This window comes from Eschrichtius robustus, chromosome 12 (genome assembly GCF_028021215.1).
Source record: "Eschrichtius robustus isolate mEscRob2 chromosome 12, mEscRob2.pri, whole genome shotgun sequence".
Taxonomy (NCBI): domain Eukaryota; kingdom Metazoa; phylum Chordata; class Mammalia; order Artiodactyla; family Eschrichtiidae; genus Eschrichtius; species Eschrichtius robustus.
The window spans coordinates 75,787,808-75,810,564 of NC_090835.1; the positions used below are offsets into that span (position 1 = coordinate 75,787,808).

At 46.9% G+C, this 22,757-nt stretch overlaps 1 protein-coding gene across 1 annotated transcript; it reads right to left on the minus strand.

The window, feature by feature from the left end:
• Nucleotides 1-4,393: 4,393 nt before the first annotated feature.
• Nucleotides 4,394-18,325, minus strand: PRPH2 (peripherin 2). The gene is made up of 3 exons (XM_068558766.1): nt 17,745-18,325; nt 7,479-7,725; nt 4,394-4,606 (listed from the first exon to the last, which is right to left on the minus strand). Exons 1-3 carry the CDS (start codon nt 18,323-18,325, stop codon nt 4,394-4,396), a joined length of 1,041 nt encoding a protein of 346 aa, XP_068414867.1.
• Between the last annotated feature and the right edge of the window lie 4,432 nt (nt 18,326-22,757).

A 22,757-nucleotide genomic window follows, 5' to 3' on the forward strand; every position in this document is an offset into this window, starting at 1 on the left:
CCTTAGGTGTTGACATTACTTTGCATCTGCCTACATTTTCTTTCTGTTTTGTTTCACACAGTTAAATGCAGTGGACGTGTTCCGCATGTCACCTTGCTATAGATAAAGTGGGACACCTGTATTAGCTTGAAATTTAAGATGCTTATATTATTAGTGTCAGTTATGGCTGTTGGCCAAACGATCTTGACCTTCTGAAGAAAGCTTGATCATCATTTCAGCTGATTAAGTTTCATATTCACTGACTATGACAGCTTGTGACCTTTCTGAACCACTGTGGACCTCAAATCACTGGGAAAACAGGGCACTCGAAGTCTCTCCCAGCTCCAAGTCATTTCCTCCAAGAAGGTTTAAACTCTTCTTGCTTATCCTTACGTAGTGATCTCCAGGTCCCTGTTCTAACACACTCCCCAGACACTTTCTGCTTAGAAAAGACACATGTACGAAGGAAGCTACATCCTATATTTGCAACGGAGTCATTGCCTATGAAAGTTCTGCTGTGCTCTTGAAAATCCTCTTAAAAGGAAAGCATCAAACTAAAAAAAATAGGTTTCTGTGTCTCCTGGTCATTAATGCTGCTCCTAGCTAGCTTACTACCTTCCCTGGTCCTAATGTCATCAGCTCCAGGACTCATTAATTCCCTCTGACATGCTCCTTCCTTGCTTTGTCCCTACTTTTGTTTTTTGAGTCAGGTTTATTGACGTTTATTTCCCAAATAGTAAAATTCACCCTTTCTAGTGGATGGTTTTATGCATTTTGACAAATGCATACAGTTGTTTTAACAAGCCACACTCAAGAATAGAACAATTCCATCACCCCAGAAAGTTCTCTCATGCCCTTTTGTGGGCACCTTCTCCCCCATCCTGACCCTTGACAACCACTAATTTTTTTTCTGTCCCTTTGTCTTGCCTCTTCCAGAATGTTATATAAATATATCATATATGTAGAGTTTTGAGTCTGGCTTCTCTCTAAGAAGACTGATGCATTTGAGAGCCGTCCACGTTCCTTTTGGTTGCTGAATCGGTTGCTGAATCGTGTTCCATTGTGCAGATGTATACCCAGTCACCAGGTAAAAGACATTTGGGCAGTTTTGGGTGGTTATGAATAGAACCATGACAAACAATCCTGTTATAGGTTTTTATATGGACCTAAGTTTTCATCCCCGTCAGGTAAATAGCTAGGAGTTGACTCATATCTTAATCCACTCTACACCATCCTCTTTGACTTTGACTTTGCACTTTGCACTTTGACTTTGCTGCTTACTTATACGCATCCTCTGATTTGAAGGACAAGATATAATGCCATGAGGAGTTAAGGGCTGATATTTCCTCCCCTCCAGCCAATCTCATGTCCTCTGAACACCAAAAGGGCATCCGCTCTCCCCCTGAACTTCCGTGTTATTCCCCCACATTCCTAGTCCTTAACACACGGTGCTGCTGGCTTGCCACAGTGACATAAGGAGCCTTTTTTTTTTATCTAGTAGCAGGTCAGAGACCATAATTTTCATAGTGCCCCCTTCCCCCCCCCCCCCCCCCCCGCCCCGGCCCCTGGCTAAGCTGCAAACCTGCTGACCTAGCATTACAGGTGCCCGGATGAGGGGAGGCGGGGGAGTGTGCGGAGCAAGCCTCTAATCTTATTAACTTGAATTGAGGTTACTAAGGGTTTATTGGCTGGTGGCTCAGTCCTGGGCTTGAAAATGTTGCAAGAGGCTATGGGCTCTTTGAGCTGAGGCTGCAGACACTAGGACACTTATTTTCCTAAATGTTGGGAATAAGTAGCTATTACTACTTCACTATGGAGTAATTGTTTCAGAAATAAAAGTTCTAAGGCACTGTCTTTACCTCTCACCCTTCCCCAGGGCTAGGCTGACAGAACTTGAAAAGCTGTCTGAGTCCCTTGGGAGAAATGAACCTACATTGGCCCAAAGAAAGACTGAGGTTAGACATAACGAAAAACCTGGTCCCAGTCTTGCTGGGCACTGGTAGATGACCAAATGAGATGGGCAGCTTCCTCTAGCAACTACCTGGCTACCTGAGAAGACTATGAGGATGCAGCCCACCCTAAGTCTGTGTAATGAGAAAAGAGCTATTGTGAGTTGCTGCCTGAGCATTTACAGTGTGACAGCCCTGCTCAGGACATTTAGATAAGGACCTGAGCTCAGGTTTCCCGTCCCTGGAATTCCTGCTTTGCTTTTCCCGAGGCACGTTTCAAAATAACCACTTAGAGTGGAGCCCGTCCCAACCACCTCTTAAGTAATAGGTGCTTGCTACCCTGCTCTCTGTCTCCTGCTCTGGAATGGAGGACCACCCTTCCACTGGCTCATTGCACACACACCCCTCGCTTCTGTTCTGGGACCTGCGAGTAATAGACCTTGTGAATTTACTCCCTTTGTATGAGTGCCTTGAAACTGCCTTTGATCAAAACAACCCTGGGGTTTTCACTTCGCCAAAGTGGGAGCTGGGGTGCTGAGGGAGCTACCTGCCAACCTTGTGTGGGTGGCTTGTGCCCCCTCATTCAGCGGGTCATAATCTGCATGTTCTTAATTCAGTATACCAGCTCCAGGCCCCCTGCACAGTCTGCTCTGAACCAACTGGTGGTGTTTATTGTGGGATCATTTTGCCCCTGATCCTCCCAACAGCTCTCAGATTCTGACCAGAGCAGGGGGGATAGAAAATGGAATTTTTGCTTAAATCACTAAATTAAGATTCCACATACTAAAATATTGAACTCAGCTCTGGTCCAAACTAGCAAATGTTGAGATTATTTGGATAACCTAATAGTCCCTGTTCTTGCAGATAAGAGATAGCAAGAGGGAGAGAGGTGACGCCCACGCTGTTGAAACAGCTGCCTTGATCATTAGCAGTGCTACCTTTCAGTGTCAGGTTTGGTTTGGTTTTGTTAACAAATGTTAGCAAGAATCAGGGATCCTGTGCTACATACATGTAGCACGTACATTTAAGACAGGCACTTAACAAAAGTGATTTTCATACAGTATAATTTTTAATGTCTATCGTACAGCTGTCAACAGCATCGTTACACGTGTGGGCCTAGAGCAGCATTTTCTTGATGGTTCTCAGCGCTCCTGGGAGGGGAGAGCTCCGGGACCCTCATCAGAGGGGCTGACTCCCTCAGTGTTGTCCATGTGGGTCATTCCTTGGTCTCCACACTCAGAAGTCGAATTGAATTAAACCTGGGACCAAAATCTGACAGAATGTCCAAACATCTTTGATCTGGCCTTAAGCCTGGGAGAATTAGAGCCCCAGAACATACCCCAGGCAGCACCAGAAGTCTTATTTTGTCCACACTGAAAACTCAGGACAGCAGTGAAATCATTCCCTCCTTCCCCTGAAAGCTTCCTTTCTCTCTTTTTCCAGAAGGAAGTAAAAACTTCTTTCGCAGTTGCTAGCATGAGAAGATGATCTGTCTCAAAGAATCTTCTTTAATGCGGAGGCATTCGGGAAATATCGTTTTGCAGGATGGGTATCTGGGGCAAGAAGCAGGACGAAGCTCACAGAGGACTCTGTCCTGCACTCTAGACAGTGTTGTCCGTGGGGCCTGTCACGGCACCTGTGTGGGCGTCCCAGGAGGTGAGGCCTGGTCTCCAAAGGGTGGACTCTTGTCTGATTGTTGCTCCTCTTCCACAGAAGGGCAGCCGTCTAACCCAGTGCTTCCACAGATAAGCCAAAGGAGGTCACCCGGCAGTTTAGCCAGAACATGCCTTCAGCCCGCGGCTCACTCCTGGCTAAGTGACTGAGGGCTTGTGAAGGTGACACAAAAGCTGTGTTTTTGCTGAGGGACATAATCCCCTCTCTTTAAGTTCTCTTGCCTCATGATTGAGAATTCCTCTTTTGAGCCCTCAGTGCTCTGGAGAGACCATTACTCTTAGAAAAGTGTAACTGTCCCTCACCTTCTGTAATTAAATAAAATGGCTGATGTGTCAATCTTCGCATTTGAAAAACATGACAGCATGACCAGTACATTTTTCAGACTCTTAAGCTTATGCATCAAGTGACACTTTGGATATAGAATGAAGCAACTTGGAGCTGATCGTAACAGCCAACTCATAAAAAGGGAGCAGCCCTCAGGTGTAGCCAGTAGCCTCAGGGTGGAACTGAATTCCTGTGCCATGAAGAGTCATCCACTGAGAGGCCCCGCTGAGTCCACTGTGAGGGTGCGTCCTAGGGCAGTGGGCCTGAGTGGGACTCATTCACTCACATTTTGAGACAGTCATTCAACGAAAATTTTTAGGGACCCTGAATTTTAAATCCCACCATCCAGAAGAGTCTCTGTGAGACAGCCGCCCTCCTTGGGAGATTCAGATTGGATCAAGGGGGTATCCGCGTTTCCTGGAGTCCACTACTTTTCAGTGTTCAGAGGGGAGGGGGTCCCGCGACCGTCAGCCAGCCTCTGGGGCCTGGCCTGCATCCACACCCTCGGCTTCCACCTGGTTACCCTTGCCCAGCTTCTTCACGCTCTCCAGAAAGGCCTTCCAGGTCTCTGGAATGCTCTTCTCCAGAAGCCAGCCCTCACTCTCGCACTCGGGGTCTTCGGGGTTGGCCACGCCTTCCAGCGCTGTGTGCAAGTAGCGCAGCCCGACGGTGATGGTCACCTGGTGTGGGGAGAGGAGACTTAGAGGAGATCTGGGAGAAGTAGCTGGGGCAGGGGTTACCAGGAAACCGTGGCAGCCACCAGCCTGCTCATCCTGGGGGCCCTTCAAACAAGGTTCTGTTGGGGCTGGGTTGGTGAGGCCCTGCCCGCCCCAGCAAGGCCTGGGTGCTCGCGATACCTGCCTGTGCTCCAGCCTCATCTCAGACCCCATTCTCCTCCCTTTCCAGTCACCCTGGGTTTCTTTGGATCCTGCCCACACCCAGCCTTTCTCCTCTCCAGTTTTACCGTTTGCTGTTTTCTCTGCTTAGAACATTATGGGTGCCCCTGCTCCTGAATTCTCCCCTCCTTGCCCTCAGGTCTCCCCCTTCCTGGGGGCATTAATCCTGGGCTTCTTCTCTCTGTGTCCACCCCCACCCCCACCTCGTTCCTGGCATGTTGCTAGGCACATAGCGGGTGCTCAGCAACTATTTGCTGGACAGAATTAAAAAGTCATCTCCTTTTTTGCAAACAATAGTGATAATACGATTTCCCTCTACTTCTGTTATTTTGATACTAGAGGATGAGTGGGTGATTTGTCTGGATTTGTTCACTAGAAGTCACTGCAGCAGACTCTGGTGCCAAAATGCCTGGGTTCAAACCTCAGCCCTGGCACTTAGCCAGCCATGTGACCAGGAAACCTCAGTTTACTCATCTGGTTTGCAGATTTTCAGATGAAGTACCGCCTGCTCCATGGGCATGCTGTGATGCTTCAATATGTGTAGAGCATGGTACCTGGTGCACAGCAAGGATGAATAGGAATGTCAGCTGTAGTTGGTTATTAGTGAGCGTGGTAAGTACTGTTTCCACTTTTCTAACCCTGTATTGTGTTAGCCACTTGTTTCTACACAAATTCCTGGTTTGCCGTCTTACAGTCTTCCTTTGATGGTATAGCAAACTCTGTGAGAGGCCTAGGCCCACTAATGGAGAACATCCACCCCATGAGGGCAGAGGTGGCCTTGATGCATCTTGTTCACCTGCTGTCCCAGCCCCTAGAACAGCACCCAGTGGTGGTAGGGCCTCAGTAAACATCTGTTGAATGAATGCTCTGGGAGCATTTTATAGTTACAACAGTAGATGATAATAGTAACTAATAGTTTTAGGTTATTGTTATTGTTGACTGAAAGTTTAATAAGATATTTTTACAGTGGAAAGACTCACCTCCAGGAAGTCCTCCTGGTGTGCGTGTACCCACTCTGATTCCTTCCTGCTTTCCTCAAGAAGGCCCCCTGTTGCACTGAATTTTGCACTAGGTAATGGTACTCCCTTTGGTTCATGAGTCAGATGTGGACTCATGGATTGTGAGACCCAGGAGGGCAAGGCTGAGGGCAGAATCTTATCAGCCCCCCTTGTGCCCATCACAGAGCTCTGCCCACTAAAAGCCTCAGGGGAAAAGTGAAAGGGGATTCAAACTCCCTGTTCCCAGCGAACAGTTCCTCTTCTTAAGCAGTCACTAGGTTCCTGGAAAGGTGGGTAAACTGAGAGGCAGCCAATGGAACTCCATTTTCCCACTGACTTCAGTTATCCTTTCAGTCTTCTTTTCATGCGTTTTCAAGGGATGCAAACTTCTGAACTTCTAGTAGTAAGCTTCTCTCCTTATTCTACCCACTTATTCCCAAGACTCTGCCTCAAGGAGCTGGTGACTAATAAATCATCATGAATATGCTTGCGTTTGCCTTAATGTGAAAAGAAGGCCTCCCTCCCCATCTCACCCCCTCAACAGGCAGTACAGTTCTTCTGGTGTGATGTGGTAAGTTAGAAGTGGTGCGTCTCAGCTGAGAGCCCAGCTGTGTGTGAATTTCCATAGCACTAAAGATTGACTTACTTAAGGGAACCTTTCAGTGAATCTTCTCTGATGGGCAAAGTTTCCCCACCTAATGTTTCTGGTTTTGTACATTTAGGTTTTGGAGTTTGTATTTCTGCTGTCAGCTCAAAGCATGAGCCCATGAGTCACTCTCTGTGCCACCTTGGTTTACCCGTCGCTGACAGTGGGCTCTCGTTCGGCACCCAGGACAGCGCCCAGCACTCGTAGGTGCTTGAGAACTATTTCTTCAATAAATGAATGAATGAGGGCTTGCTATATTCCAAGCCCTGCAGCTACAGAGAGGAATTAAACCTAACAGATGAGATAAGATGAACCTACAAATAATTAGAATACCAGGTAAATTGCTACCAGAATCTCAAGAGAAGCACAAATCATTGACTGAACACTTTGATGTGCCTGTATCTCCTGTTGCCTCCCAGTAGTTCCAAAGCTAAATGCTGGCAGCCCCCTATAACAGAGATGTTAAATAACTTTCCAAGTCCTTAGACTCAAAAAGTGGAGACACAGGATAAACCTCTGAAACATGCAAAGTGAAAGAAGCCAGACCTAAAAGGTCACATAGTATATGATTCCTTTTATATGAAATGTCCAGAATAGATAAATCCACAAGGACAGAACACAGATTGGTGGTTGCCAGGGGCTTAGGGGGAGGGGAGGAGGGGGACTGACTGCTTAATGGGTATGAGGTTTTTTTGAGGGGGTGATGGAAGTATTTTGGAACAAGGTAGAGGTGGTGGTCACACAACATTGTGATTGTACCAAATGCCACCAAATTGTTCACTTTAAAATGGTTAATTTTATGTGCTGTGAATTACAACTCAACAAATTCTTTTTTTTAAGTGACGGGACAGAAACAAAAAATAGAGGTGCTGGTATTCAAGCCTGGGCCTGCCTGCACGGCGGGCAGAGGGCTGGTTCCCAGGAGGGAGACCCAGGCCCAGCTCCACCCCATCAAATCCCAATGGGGCAGGTGGCTCCCTCTTGCCCTGCCCCCCACTGGCCCAGGGCCTACCTCAAAAAGCCAGACGAGGAGCGTCACAGCACCCACGGAATTCATGAGGTTGCTGTAGTAGCTCAGCAGGGCGACCCTGCAGCCGCGCACCCACAGGTTGAGCTCCTCCGTCTGGTGGTCATAGCTGTAGTGTGCAGAGTTGTTGGTGAGCTGGTACTGGATACAGGGCCGTGGCGAGCTGGGGTTGCAGCAGCTGAAGGGGACTCCATCCACCAGGTACCGCCCATCCACGTTGCTCTTGATACGACTGGAGGAGAAACAGACGGCTTACGACCAGCTTCTTGAACTTCTCGCCAGGGGCCAGCTCCTCCCATCCCCCACCTCTGAAAATCTGGAATATTCATTCATTCATTTGCTGTCTTGAGAAATATTTGCTGTACACCGACTATGCGCCAGCCACTGTTCTAGGTGCTGAAGATGGAGCAGTGACCCTAGAGAGCCAATGCCCCAGCCTTCCTGAAGCTTATGTTTAGAGGGTTGAGATAGATGATAAACCAAGAGACAAGTAAATAAGGAACATATGTATTCTAGCCCTTGTGGAGCAATAGAGATTCAACAAAACCTTACAATGAGATTTCGAGAATTCTGCGGACCTGCTGATCCTGAAACTGCCTGGCATTTACGCCCTGGAAGCCTCTGAGCAATCTTTGGTAAAACTAAGATCCAGAATGCTGTTCACTGGACTGATTTGCCAGAGGATGGCCTATTAGAGGTTCAGGATTTCTTCAAGATCCTGGATAACTAACGGTATAGATAGTAAAGAAGTCACAAGTTGGGGCATTTAGACAAGAGTGAGTCACACACATGAGAAACGTGTTCATTCTTTTATTGCCCATTGTTTTAACCTGACTGAATACAAGATCGACAAGAGCACTGTACTCCTGGCAATTATTATGTGTGTTGGAACATGGATGTTGCACTGTAGACAACATTTAACACCAGTCTGTGGAGTACTGCATTGTAAAGTGCAAAATAAAGATTTATTTTTTAAAAAAATCAACCACTCTGTGTGCTGCCAGGCCCTGGCATGCAGTGATTTCTTGGGCCCATGCCAAGCTGGTAGGAAGAGTAGCAGGACAGGTGGTGACTGTTGAGACAAGACTGCCTAGCATTCATGACCATCAACTTTAGCCCCCAGCCCCGTCCCCAACCTCATCTCCTCCTTACAGATCACTGGGGACCAAGGTCCCCTCTGGCCAGATCACTTCTGCTCAACAGATGTTTCCAGAAGGCCTGCTCTGTCCCTGGGCCTTTGCAGGAGCAGGGAATGGATCTTTGCCCATGGCTTGCTCTCCATCCACACTGACCTCTGCCCCCAGCTGGGTGGGAGCTCCATACTCACCTGAAGGATGCAACTTGCACAACTTTTGCATCTCTCTACTTATACGTATATTTGGTTAGAGCACACCATACATTCATGCAGGTTCAAAATTCAAAAGGGGCAACCATCGTTATAATGAAAATTCACTCCCTCCCCATCAGGCAGGCTGGGTATGTTCCATCTGACCTGCTCGTGGTTACCCAGGCAACTTTATGTGTCAGAATTAATGGAGGGAATTCCCTGGAGGTCCAGTTGTTAGGACTCCACACTTTCACTGCAGAGGACGCAGGTTCAATCCCTGGTCAGGAAACTAAGATCCCACAAGGCACATGGCGCAGCCAAAAATTAAAAAAAAAAAAAATTCATGGAGCTGTGCACTTAAGATTTGCACCCTTGACTGTGTGCATGTTATCTTGAGTAGAAAAGTTTTGTGGTTTTTTTTTTGTTTTTTTTTTGTTTTTAAATTTATTTATTGATTTACTTATTTATGGCTGTGTTGGATCTTCGTTTCTGTGCGAGCGCTTTCTCTAGTTGTGGCAAGCGGGGGCCACTCTTCATCGCGGTGCGCGGGCCTCTCACTATCGCGGCCTCTCTTGTTGCGGAGCACAGGCTCCAGACGCGCAGGCTCAGTAATTGTGGCTCACGGGCCTAGTTGCTCCGCGGCATGTGGGATCTTCCCAGACCAGGGCTCGAACCCGTGTCCCCTGCATTGGCAGGCAGACTCTCAACCACTGCGCCACCAGGGAAGCCCGAAAAGTTTTTTTTTTTTAAGTTGCACATGAACAATGCATTACATAATAGCAGCAGACTTTTACAGCACAAGAATAGGAAGCATGTAATTGTTCATAATAGAAATTGTTTCCAACAATGTTCACTGAAATGGTAGTTAATTATACTCTAAAAAAAAAGATGTTCGTGTTCAACTTCTAAATAAAATCCCCTCAATACAAAACAGTCTCCCACTCATTCTTGTCCCTTGGCCCCCAAGTTCCCTCACTGTGGCCAGCTCTATCCTTTCACAGAAGCTTCAAGCATGGATAAGCAAGCTCAGATTTTGCAGAGTTCTTATTCTTCCTGTATGTTTGTTTGTTTATCCAAATGGTAGCATTATATACACACTGTCTTGAATCTTTTTTTTTTTCCTTAGCAATACCTTAGAGATCTTTTTATATCTGTTAAATGGAGAGTGTTCTCCAGGTTTTAATGAGGTGCATGGTGTCCCCCTTGTGCAGATGGCCCATAGGGTACTGTCCATTTCCTATTGATGGACATTTGGGATTTTCCCAGTGTCTTGTTATTTTTCTTTTTTTCTTTTTTCTTTTTTTTTTAAACATTTATTTATTTATTTTATTTTTGGCTGCATTGGGTCTTCGTTGCTGCGCGCGGGCTTTCTCTAGTTGCGGCGAGTGGGGGCTACTCTTCGTTGCGGTGCGCGAGCTTCTCATTGCGGTGGCTTCTCTTGCTGCGGAGCACGGGCTCTAGGCGCGCGGGCTTCAGTAGTTGCGACGTGTGGGCTCAGTAGTTGTGGCGCATGGGCTTAGTTGCTCCGTGGCATGTGGGACCTTCCCGGGCCAGGGCTCAAACCCGTGCCCCCTGCATTGGCAGGGGGATTCTTAATCACTGTGCCACCAGGGAAGTCCCCCCAGTGACCTATTAATACAAACATGGACATGGGTCATTTTGCATATAGGGAATATATCTAGATGATCAATTCCTAGAAGAGGCATCTCTGCATCAAAGGGTCCACCTGTGATTGCACCGGACCTCTGCCATATTTCTCCTCTCGGGGGTTGTACAGTCACACCCCCACCAGCCACACCCACATAAGTCCTGTTTTTGATCTTTGCCAACCTGACAGATGAAAAATAGTATCTCAGAGTTGTTCTGATTTCCATCTTTCTCATTATAAGTGAAGTTAAGTATCTTTTGATGTGTTTAAGATCCATTTGTGGATTCTTTTCAGTGAACTGTCTGCTGATCGGTATGATTAAGACCTGAGGAAGGCTCTGAAAAATGTGGTCTCCTTGGTTCCAGAACAATCCTTGCCTGGGTTATGGCGACCGTATTTCCACACACCCTGTAGTCCCTGCCCTCTGCTTCATGGACAGAACCAACTGCCCAGAGAACAGCTGGCCCTGGGTGCACAGGTGGTCCAGGACCAGGACCATGATAAGAGCAGGACAGCCTGAGTTTACTCCTGGTTCATCCCTCTGGAAAAATTCTTTAACCTCGCCAGGCCTCAGCTTACTAATCTGTAAAATGGAGTTGACATAAGAGTTGTATGAAGGGATCCACGTAAAAAGGCTAAGAAGAGTGCTTGGTATGTACTAAGTGTGTAAGAAATGTGGACTCCTGGGCTGGGGCTGGGAAGGGTGACAGAACAAGAGCCTTCACTTCACGTGAGCTCTGTGTGTCGTCGGGGAGCAGCTGTGACAGTGGAACAGACCACATGACACCACTGGGGAATAGTCACTTGTGAGTGGGTGGTGTGGCCTCTGCCAGCTGTGGAGAAGAGTGCCTTCTGTGACCAAGACTGCAAGGGCAGGGACTTCCCTGGTGGCGCAGTGGTTAAGAATCCACATGCCAATGCAGGGGACACAGGTTTGAGCCCTGGTCCGGGAAGATCCTACATGCCACGGAGCAACTAAGTCCATGCGCCACAACTACTCTGAGCCCGTGCTCTAGAGCCCATGAGCCACTACTGAGCCCGCCTGCCACAACTACTGAAGCCTGCGCGCCTAGAGCCTGTGCTCCTCAACAAAAGAAGCCACCGCAATGAGAAGCCCGCGCACCACAACAAAGAGCAGACCCCGCTCGCCACAACTAGAGAAAACCCGTGCAGCAATGAAGAATCAATGCAGCCAAAAATAAATAGAATATTTTTTTTTAATTAAAAAAAAAAAGACTGCAGGGGCAGAGCTCACTGCCAGCCCGAGGCAGGGTCTGTGAGACATTTGTCCAGTGACGGAAGTGGCCGCTGCTGAAGCTCAACTGCACCGAGCGCCATGGGAGCAGCTCTCCCTGCACAGCCCCGCACAGCACCTGGTTCCGCTGGCTGGGGTGGTCCTGGTTGGTCCCAGTGGGAGGACTGGAGCAGAGGCCCTTCAGCTTGGGGCTCCCACCCCCCTCCTGAGGGACCAGCCAACCCCCCCCAGGACTGAGCAGACATAGTCTCCTACCTCTAGGACCAACCCCAGCAGGCCTGGTCCCCAAATGCAAACACTGTTCGTCCCTCTTCCTGACCTGCAGGCTGTCCCTGGAGCCCGCTTCCACCTGCACAGGGTCCCACCTGGGCCATTCCCAGTGTCCCCGTGGAGCGGAGTGGGTAGAGCACAGAGAGCTGGCCTTTGAGTCTCAAATATGCATTTGTGAGCTGTGGACTTGTGCGAGGCAGGATAATCACACCCCCTCTCAGGGGCCGTGGGAGGTTTAAATGAGGCAGTAGGAGGATGCACTTGACACAGGCCCTGGGAGAATGCTGGCTCCTCCCCACTCATGGCCATCTGGGGGGACCCTACAACCCACCAGACTGTTCTACAGAGGAGGAAGTGGGGCCCAGAGCAGGGCAGGGCCTCACCCAAAGTTACACAGTAAGTGGAAGTCCAGCCCACAGCAGTTGCCCACCCCTCCCCTCTGAGTTTCCTCAGAGCCTCTCAGGTCCTTCCTGCCTGTTGGCTTTTCTAGCTAAACTTACTAGGAAAGTGTGAGTTCTCTCCCCTGTTCCCTGTCCCAGGAGCCCTTCATTGTCCTCCACCATCTCTCCTATGCACTCTCCAGGTGTCCCTAAGGTGGGGTGAAGCCTACAGATCTGCCTCATACTACCTGAGGCAGGGCTGTGTCTTCCCTCAGACTGGGGACCCTAAGGGTAGGCCCGGCTTGGTGGACATTGGGGTTCCCCCAGATCCCCAGCCTAGGACCTCTTGGGTCCCACATCTCTGAAACTAGCCCTCCCTCTCCATCAGAAGCATTGTCTTGTTGACTTAGCACTTGCCCTGGTTCCAGCCACAGATTAAGGCTCCACTCACCCTCTTAAGACAGAGCCAGGCAGAGGAGAGCTCCTTAGGTGGTGAGCTGGCTATTTATATCAGAGTGTTTCCCAGGCTACAAATCTCTGCTCAGGGCTCACCAAGACTTGTAAGGGTCTTAATTAAGACAAGGCTTTCTTTTAGCCCACTCTCCCATAGCCAAGCTACATATGACTTGGGAAAATCATGTTGGAGTTTTCCTGGAAAAAGCAACATAATTTAGTAGGTGAATCAATAAATCAATAAGGAAAGCCATATGGAAATGAGCAGGGGAGGGGCGAGGAGGGAGCCTGGAGTGTAACTGATAATGTGTCAATCCCCAACCCAAATGGCAGCTGAGTGGCACCTGTGGAATCTTGGCAACTCACTTGACCTCTGTGAGCCTCAGTTTTCTCACCTGAGAAATGACAATATAAGTCTCTGACGGGTGTGGTGGTGATTAATTGAGATAATACACATAGAGCACCTGGTATACAACAAGTGCAGTATTAGTATTTCTTTGAAATACTAATAATATTTTATTTCTTTTTTGAGTAGTCACTGGATATAAAGAACTGCAGGTGGTGAGGGAGGACACAAGAAGGAGCGGACCCAGCCCTGCCCTAAAGAAGCCCCAGTCTGAGGGGAGACACAGCACTGCTATCAGGGAGAACCAATCCGACGGGAGATCTAGATGGCAACAGAGTCCGGTCTTGTCGGGAGAAATAGACCTGACCTGAGGGAGCCCGTCTGAGGGGAGACAGCCCCGCCCTCAGGGAGACACAGCCCCGCCCTCAGGGAGCCCCGGTCTGAGGGGAGAGACAGCCCTGCCTTGGAGAGCCCCAATCTTAAGGGAGACACAGCCCTGCCCTCAGGAATCTCCTAGCCAAGGTCCAGAATTCTCTAGATATCTATTAATTGTTTAGGAAGAGGGAACAGGTGTCATAGCCTGTGGGTTCCGTGGGAAGGACAGTAAAGTGAGAGAGCTTAGTGCCAGCTTCTTTCTCAGACTGAGGGCCCCAGGCCAGGCTTTCCTGGCTGACAGTTCCTTCAGGCTGACAGTGCCAAGACCTCTGAGCTGCTTCATGCTCTGCCTCTCACCCCAAGACACTGAAGCTCAGCTCATCCTGAAAACAGGAGGGAACTTTAAAGGAATTGTTATAAACTGGCTGAAGACCTCAGGTGCCTCCTGGTGTGATGCAGTAAGGTACCCATAGCAGCACCCTAGGGGGTGCTCTTGCCAAAACTGAACCTGAATCCAGCCACACCTCAGCCCTGACTACTGGTTTACAGGGAAATACAGGAGACAGAAGAACACGTTAGAAGACAGCACTTGGCTACAATGGCCCAACCCCAGAATGTGGGAAATTCTGCAGGACAAATGGCCAACTTCCTCCAAGACACACATGGCATGAAAAAGGTAACTATTTAGACTAAAAGAGACTTAGGAGACCAAACAACCAAATGCAAAGTCTGGTTTAGATCCTGATTTGAATAAACCACCTGTAAAAGACATCTTGAGACAATCAGAGAATATTGAACACAGGCTGGGTATGAGACGATAGTAATGTTAGTAGGCATGATTAATATTGTGCTTCTGTTAAAAACAAAAAGACAATAAAGCAAACCCTCTTTATCTGTTAGAAATTCCTCCTAAAGTGTTTACAGGTAAGAGGAAACAATGCCCTGGATTTGCTTCTTAATACTCAGAAGGGGGAAAATGTTATGGGGGAGCGAGGGTACATGGGGATTTGTTATAATCTCTCTCCTTTTGTGAATGCATGAAATCTTCCATAATAAAAGTTGAAAATGCAAAAAAAAAAAAGCAGCTCTGGTGGTTAAGAATCACAAATCTATATCCCGATATCTCGCTCTGAAGACTGAATCGCTGAGGGAGGTGGCATTCCTGGACTCCTCCCTCTGAGGGCCTCCCCCAGTTATAACAGAGTGTCCCCGCCCACCCCCACCCCAGGACCACCAGGCTGGGGAGGGAGTGAGAAGGGAAACACAGATGCAGGAGGATGGAGCACAGCATGGCCCCACGTGCCACAGCCCACGAAGAGCCTGGGCGGGGGGGCAGTTCTGGCTTCTGTGGGGCCTCATGGTGATCTGAGACCCTGGCACAGAAGGACCAGAATCCCATCACGATCCACAGGTGTTTGTCGAGCTTGTATCTTATCTGCCCACACCTTCCACTGTCCCTCTGGAGAAGGAAGAAGAGAGCAAGACAGAGAGAGGAAGAGGGAAGACCTGAGGCCCCTCCCCCCCCAACGCCCCCCAGGTTTCAGCTGTCGGAGAACAAGCACTCACCTAACACCGAATCTGTATGAGGCAGAGTGGAAGGAGCAGAATCAAAACCTGGCACTCGCTACAGTGGGATACCATCCCAAAAGAAGAAGGAGTGGGTGCTGATGCACGCTGCAACATGGTTGAAATTTGAAAACAGTATGCTAAACCAAAGAAGCCAGACCCCAAAGGACAAATATTATATGATTCCACTCAAAGGAAATGCCCAGAACAGGGAAGCCTATAGAGACAGAAAGTAGAGAAGTGATTACTTGGGCTTGGGGGCAAGGGAGGCCGGAGTGAACACTGAAGGGTGCAGGGTTTCTCTGTGAGGTGGTGAACACATTCTAAAGTCAACCTCAGTATTGGTTGCACAACTCTGTGAATGTACTAAAAACCATTGAATTGCACACCTGAAATGGGTGAGTTGTATGGTGTGTGGAATATATCTCCATAAAGGTGGTTGGTTGGTTTTTCCAAAAATTTGCCCCACACCCCCAACCCCAGCTTGCCACTTCCTGCTATGAGATTTTAGGAACATCCCTTAAGCTCTCTGAGGTTCAGATTTCTCATCCACAAAATAGAGATTAACAATAACAACAACAAAAATACAAACCCCCCAGGAGAGGTTTTGTGCACACCAAATAAGGGCCTTTTTCCTCCCCAAAGACCCAGCAACTTAGCAACAGGGCAGGCTGGGGTGGGGGTGGGGTGCGGTCAAAGGCTTGTAAATTCTTGTAAAAAAATCTTGAGTTGTTCCCACCTGATCTCCATGTTTAGATCAGGAGCCTTCAGGAACCAGCTGTTGACCTTAAATATTCCCCTGAGAAATCTCCAAAAACCAGCCGTCCCTCCATGCTTGTCCAAGCTCACAAGTGCCAGGCTCAGTTAGGGATGCTCAGTTTCTCTTAATTTTGTGACCATATTTGTATGTGTGTGTGTGTGTGTGTGTGTGTGTGTGTAGCAGAGAAAATTTTTTCCAAATCAATAGAGTTAAGATTGTTTCACACCCATAAGTTGGTGTGGGGCCTTGAGGTAATTTCGATCAAGTTTAACGTTTGCCTGAAAATTTGGATATGCCGACCATTGGGAGTGGAGCAGCCTGGAGCATTTCTTCACCCTGGAGCATTTCTCCACCCCAGGGGACAGAAGGGGATTTGAGGATTACACAGAGATCTTGTAAGTCTCATCAAGGACTGACTCTGTGCAGAAGATGATCAAGGAAAATGACAGAGGAGAAGATGAGAAGCCCCTTCCCGTCCATCACAAAGGCTAGTTCTACCCTCAGCTTCTGCTCCCCCCACTCTCCCCATCCCCAGGAATTCTGCTTGTCCCTCTGGCTTCACACCCTCCTAGGGCAACTCATATAAATCATGCCCCTTTGTGCTGTCCCTGAGGATCTGTCCCCTAGGAAGGGCAGAGTGATTTACAAGCCTCCTTGACAAGGGATTTGTAGCAGTAATCCCCACCCACAGAGAAAATACAATCCCAAGCAGTGACCTTCAGTCTGACTTCGCTTCCATCTGAGGAGCAGCTAAGCTAGCCATCTGGGGTTCACCAGTGTTGTCCGGGCTTCAACCATGTCCTGATGCCAGTGTGCCCAGCACCCAGGGTGCATGTCCCCTTGGACTCACCAGCCTCACTCAGAGGATAAACCAGCTGGATGAACAATTGAAGCCCTAGCCTCAGGCAGGGAATGGGTAGAGTTGGACAGAAGGAAGAGGTGAGGGAGAGCCACTGGCTCTGGACAGGCTGACCTTTCGCTGGAGAACGACTCAAGACCCGCGATGGTGGGTCTCTGGGAAGGGGTATGCTGGGATCAGCACAAAGGGTGAGATTCTCTTTCTCACCAACACCTCGCTACATCTGCCGCTCAGGATTTTATTTACACATGCTAAGAACACTTTAGAAACACTTGATCGAGTTGCACTATCATGATTTAAGTAGTAAACACCAGCAGGCATTTATTGAGCACCTGTTGTATGCCAGGCTCTAGACAGAGCTAGGAAGTGACCTCCAAAGTTGTGTATCCTGGTGCCTTCCTTTAAAAGATGGGCAAGCAAAGGCCCAGGGCGTCAAATGACTTATCCAAGATCACCATCTAATTAACAACAGAGACAAAACTACATCCTAGACCCCCTGACTGCCCCATCCTCTGCTCTTTCCACTGTATCCAAGGACAAACACCTTGAGAATGGTTGCTCAGGGTTGAAAGGTTGGAAAACAAGGGAACCAACCCAGAAATTTATGCTTTTAGGACCGAATCCATTCACTTTGAGTGAATGAGACAAGCAGCCAGATAAAGTCTCAGTATATGTGATCCATGAATTCCCTCCCCCTGAACGAAGCAGACACACAGTCCTGGCTGGGTCTCCCCCTGGTGACCCCCATTCAAATAGTTTCTATAACTTGACACTTTCCTCTCATCTTAGCCAAACATTAGGTTGGACCATATGAAGCTGCTATTTTTATAGGTCAAAAATGATAGAATATTGACAATTACATATGGTCCAATCAAATACACCCTCACACGCAGTAGTAAGTTGCGCACACAGAGCACCCAATGGGGAGGAAAAGGCACTGGACAGGGGGAGTCACAGGCTCGTGTCTCCGTGTCCCCATATCACTCTGACCCCAGGACTGGAGGCCACTCACTCTTTGACTTCTTTGGAGGAAAAGTCCAGATAGCGGTTGCTGATCCACTGAATCTCAAACCAGTCCCGAAAGCCGTTGTTGCCACAGCACTTGAACTCAATTTGCAGCATGTCAATGGTCTTCTTCATGAAACACCGGCCTGGGGTGTCTGTGTCCCGGTAGAACTTCATGCCATTCTTGAGCCCGTGGGCCAGCGTGCTCTCCAGGGAGCCCCGCAGGAGGAAGCAGCAGAGAGCCACCAGGAAGAGGACAATGTTGAAGAGGACACACACGGCCAGGTATGGCTTCAGCCAGGGCTTCCACTTGGCATACTTGGCAGGGTCCAAGGCGTCATAGCAGATCTTGCCCGCCAGAGAATTGAAGACACAAGACAGCACCCCCATCCCTATCAAGGAATTGGGCACAAAATGGCTCTCGGAATTGTCCATCATATCGCTCCGCTTCTTGAGTTCAATCTTTAGGAACAGCCCTAAGCCGAAGATGATGATACCAGCCAACACGGAGAGCCAGTTCATGAGCCAGAGCCCTTGGGCCAACTTCACCCGCTTCTTCTGGTCAAATTTGACTTTCAGCAATGCCATACTTGCAGAGTGCAGTCCAGGCAGCCTCTCACTCCTGACCTCAGTAAGCCCGGAGCCTGAAGACTCAGGGCCTTGGGAAGGGTGCAGATGGCCCAAGCTGCAGGGAGCTGCTCTGGGGGCTGCCCATGCTGCGTCCCCTAGCCTGGGACCCCCGTAAACTCACTAGTGGGAGCAGGGGCCTCAGAGTCACAGCTCATGCAGGGGCCAGTCCTCCACGTGTCGTTTCTGCAGCTCCCTTCCCAGCAGAGGAGGGACAGCCTGAAGGCTGCAGATTAAAAGTGGGATCCACAAGACATCTTGCTAATCTCTTTAGCCAGGTTCATCCCATTAGATAAAGCCGTGCCAGTTTCAGAACATGGTCAAGAGGAGCCTCCATGGACACCCTGGAGCAGAGAGCTCTGGGTTCAGCTTGAAGAATCAGGAGTAAAAAAGACAAGGCTGGCCAGAGAAATGGGCTTTATCTGGAGGTCTGGCTCAGATCACATCACGTGTCTCCCCAGAGCATGTTTCTGGGCCAAACTCCTTCAAAATTTAAAACTTTCTAATGGGACAAAAGACATCATTATCCAAGTTGAAAAACAAATGACAGATTGTGAGAAAACATTTGCAGCATGTAAAAAACAGAATGAATAAGCAAAAAAAGGAAAAAAATTAACTGCCACAGTTCCACATCAAAAAAAAAAAAAATCATCAACTGGAAAAACAGGCAAAGGAAAGGAACAGGTGATTTACAACAAGCAAACCTGGAAAGTCCAAGGATCTGGAAAACTTGTCAATCTGCGTAGAACAAAGGGCAATGCAATTAAAACAATAATAAAAGACCAAACTTGCACATCTGTCAAAATTCTGTCACCAATGTAAACAAAGATAGTAGAAATGAGATATACATTCTTGATGAGTCTGTAAATTTATTATTATTTTTAATTTATTTCTTGGAGTAGTTTCAGGTTTACAAAACAAAACTGAGCAGAAAGTACAGAGAGTTCCTAAATACTCCTTTCCCCCAACCAATTTCCCTATAATTAACATCTTGCCCTTGTGTGATACATTTATTACAACTGATGAATCAATTTTGATACATTATTAACTAAAGCTCATAGTTTACATTAGGGTTAACTCTTTGTGTTGCATGGTTCTATGGGTTTTGCCAAATGCATAATGTCACGTTTCCACCATTATATCATATAGTATCATACAGAATATTCTCACTGCTCTAGTAATCCCTGTGTTCCACCTGTTCATTCCTCCTCCCCTCCCTGCCCAATCCCAGGCAGCCACTGTCTCTATAGTTTTGTCTTTTCCATGTCATATTGTTGGAATCATACAGCATGTAACCTTTTCAGGCTGGGTTCTTTCCCTTTGCAATATGCACTTAATGTTTCTCCATGTCTTTTTGTGGCTTGATAGCTCATTTCTATTTATCGCTGAATAACATTCCATTAGTGTGAATGTACCATTGTGTGTTTATCAATTCACCTATTAAAGGTCATCCTGATTGCTTCCAATTTGGGGCAATTATAAATGAAGCTGCTACCAAAACTCTACTATGCAGGTTTTTGTGTGGACATAAGTTTTCAACTCATTTGGGTAAATACCTAGGAGTGCAATTGCTGGATCATATGGTGAGATCATGTTTAGCTTTGTAAAAACCTGCCAAATTATCTTCCAAAGTGGCTGTATTATTTTGCATTCCCACTAGCAATGAATGAGAGTTCCTGTTGCTCTACGCCCTAGCCAGCATTTGGTATTGTTAGTGCTCTGGATTTTAGCCATTTTAATAGGTGTGTAGTGGCATCTCACTTGTTTTAATTTTCATTTCCCTAATGGCATACGTTGCAGAGCATCTTTTCATATGCTTATGTGCCATCTGTATATCTTCTTTGGTGAGATGTCTGTCCAGCACTTTTGCCCACTTTTTAATTGGATTATTTTCTTTAGATTGTAAGTTTTTACAGCCTTTTGGGAGAGTAATTTATCTATCTCTATTAAAATTTAAAATGCACATTGCCAATGATCCAGCAATTCCACTTCTCAGAACAGCCTGTGCATAAGCACAAGCCGTTTTAAGAAGAAACCGATCTTGTTCTCAAATTCATGTCCACCAAATACCAAGGAAGTCTTCATGATTAGAATAAGAGGCCCATGAGCTCAAGGCAGTAAGAGGGTCAAATCTCCAACCTGGAATCTCCATTTTTCCCTATGTGTTTGTTGGTTCCACTAGATTCACCACCTACACACTCCTCTCTAAGATCTCCAAATCACTAAGTAAAATCGAAGAAGTATTTCTCCACATATAGAGGAGGTGTGAGAACAAAGCAATGGGACCTGATTTTTTTGTCCTCCAGCGTAGTCACCTCGGAAAACAAAACACTTATTCCATTGCTGGACCCATGTCTAAACTCCAATTTGAGAGTGATTTCCAAGGCCAGGTCCTGAGCCATTTGGGGAAATCAGTCTTGTTATTTTATTGTCAGACCACATTTTGAGTCAAAAACAATATTACCCAGGATGATCACTCTTCTAACAGCCAAGATTCAGCTTCTAAGTAGCTTTGGACCTTCAAAGGATTTCAACTCTTCATCATCGGAGACATTGAATAGAATGTGCTGCAGTTTCTGAAGTTCCCCCTCCCCCCAAGAGAGGATGTTCAGACAAGCAGAAGTACGACCAGACTTCTACCTCATATACACAAAATCTGAGGACAAATGTCCCAAGAGAAAAGAGACATGAATGAGTGTGAAGCTGTCTCAGAGAATCTCTTAGGAGCACACATGCATGTGAGACAATCAGAAGGAAGGAGAAGAAAGATTTGCTGTAGAAAACAGAAACAAAAGTTAAAAATAGTTCTACAGGGATAAACCAATTAGTCAAGGACCTCTTTCTCCTCAAATGACCCAGAGGTGTATATCCTGAGGAGGGGCAGGGTTGAGTCTATGGCAAGTCTGTGGATGCCCCCTGGTGGCCAAAAATATAATGACTTCAGTGGATGGGGAAGGGAGATTTCACCTCTCAGGCTAGAATCTCTGAGGATGTTAAATTATGTAGAAAGGCAAAAGAGAAAGACCAGACACATCAGAAATGTCCCTGGCCAAACTTTTCAAGTAGGAAGCAAGGCAGGATATGCTGAGGAACGAGCAAAGAAAAACAGACTGCAGAGGAAGGAGTAATGCATCCCTGCTGGAGGATGGGGAAAGCTGGCTACCTCCCCTGCTGGACCAATGGATGTAAGTCTAGACGCTATAAATCTATTACAAAGATAATAGAATAGATTAATTGAATTAGGGGTGATTAGTTTTTCTTCCTTAGAATTTCCTTTAATGTTATTATAATAATGGAATGAAAATAATGAAATTATACATTTAAAACAAAAAATAAAGGAACCCAAGAGATCATCTCTCTGGACTTCCCACCCAAGGAAGAATGAGTCACAGGTTGGCTCTTTGAAGAATTAACTGACTCTTGCTTTCTTAACCTCTCTCCCGTGTCATCCTGACTTCTCTTTACTCTTTTTCCTTCTTCCTTCCTTCCTTCCTCCCTTCCTCCCTCCCTCCTTCCCTTTTTCTTTCTTTCTTTCTTTCTTTTTCTTTCTTTCTTTCCTTCTTTCTTTCTTCCTTTCCTCTTGTTAAATATATTATACATAAAGAGCATAAAGAATAATGCTCATTAAATAAATAAAGGAAGGAACTGCAAAGCAACAAAAACCTTTTCTCATGAATCTTTGCCCTCCCTCTTTCAGGTATAGTCCTGGTTACTCCTCAGAATGAAAATCAAACAGAGCCATTAGAACCAGTTTAAAATTGAAAATTCCATAATGAACACAAACTCCAGTTTGATAAGAACAAACAAATAAAGATCATAAGGACTGTTTATGAAAGAGTATTTCAGAAAGAGTTAAAGAGCAAGAAAATATCCCTCTGAGTGTCCCTCTGCAACAGCCAGCTAACCCAAAAGCTTGACCTGGAGCTGGCTTGCAGGTATAATGTCCCCGAGCTTTACAGCCAAAATGTAAACATCTCCAAGATAGCAGAGGAGTGCAGTGTTCCTCCTACAGGTGCCAATCTGAGTGGAAGAGTGAGATTACACCACTTGATTTCACTTGACAAATATTTAATTGTTTGCTGAATTTAGACTAAAGCAGGAAGAGGACAGAAGTGAAAATAGTAACTAAACAGGTTCGTTTTTATGTATCTCAAAGGGGAGTATAAGCATTTGGAAAATAGTCATCTTAAGGAACCAATTATATACAATCTTTGACTAATTAAAATTAATATGAGTAAAAAAAGTATAATGCTCAAATGAACATTCCCCCTCCCCCATATTCCCTCCCCCAGCATAAAACATAGAATATCACCAGCAATGTGAAGCAACCTGGGTGCCCCTCCTTCCATACTCCCAGAGGTAACCTGAATTTGGTAATTATTCTTCTCTTGAT

Coding starts and splice junctions, on each gene's coding strand:
- PRPH2 (XM_068558766.1), bottom strand. CDS start 18,325: ATGGCATTGCTGAAAGTCAAATTTGACCAGAAGAAGCGGGTGAAGTTG. Junction 7,726..17,744: donor TCCTCCAAAGAAGTCAAAGA/GTGAGTGGCCTC, acceptor TTTCTCCTCCAG/TCGTATCAAGAGCAACGTGG. Junction 4,607..7,478: donor TCCTCGTCTGGCTTTTTGAG/GTAGGCCCTGGG, acceptor TCCCCACACCAG/GTGACCATCACCGTCGGGCT.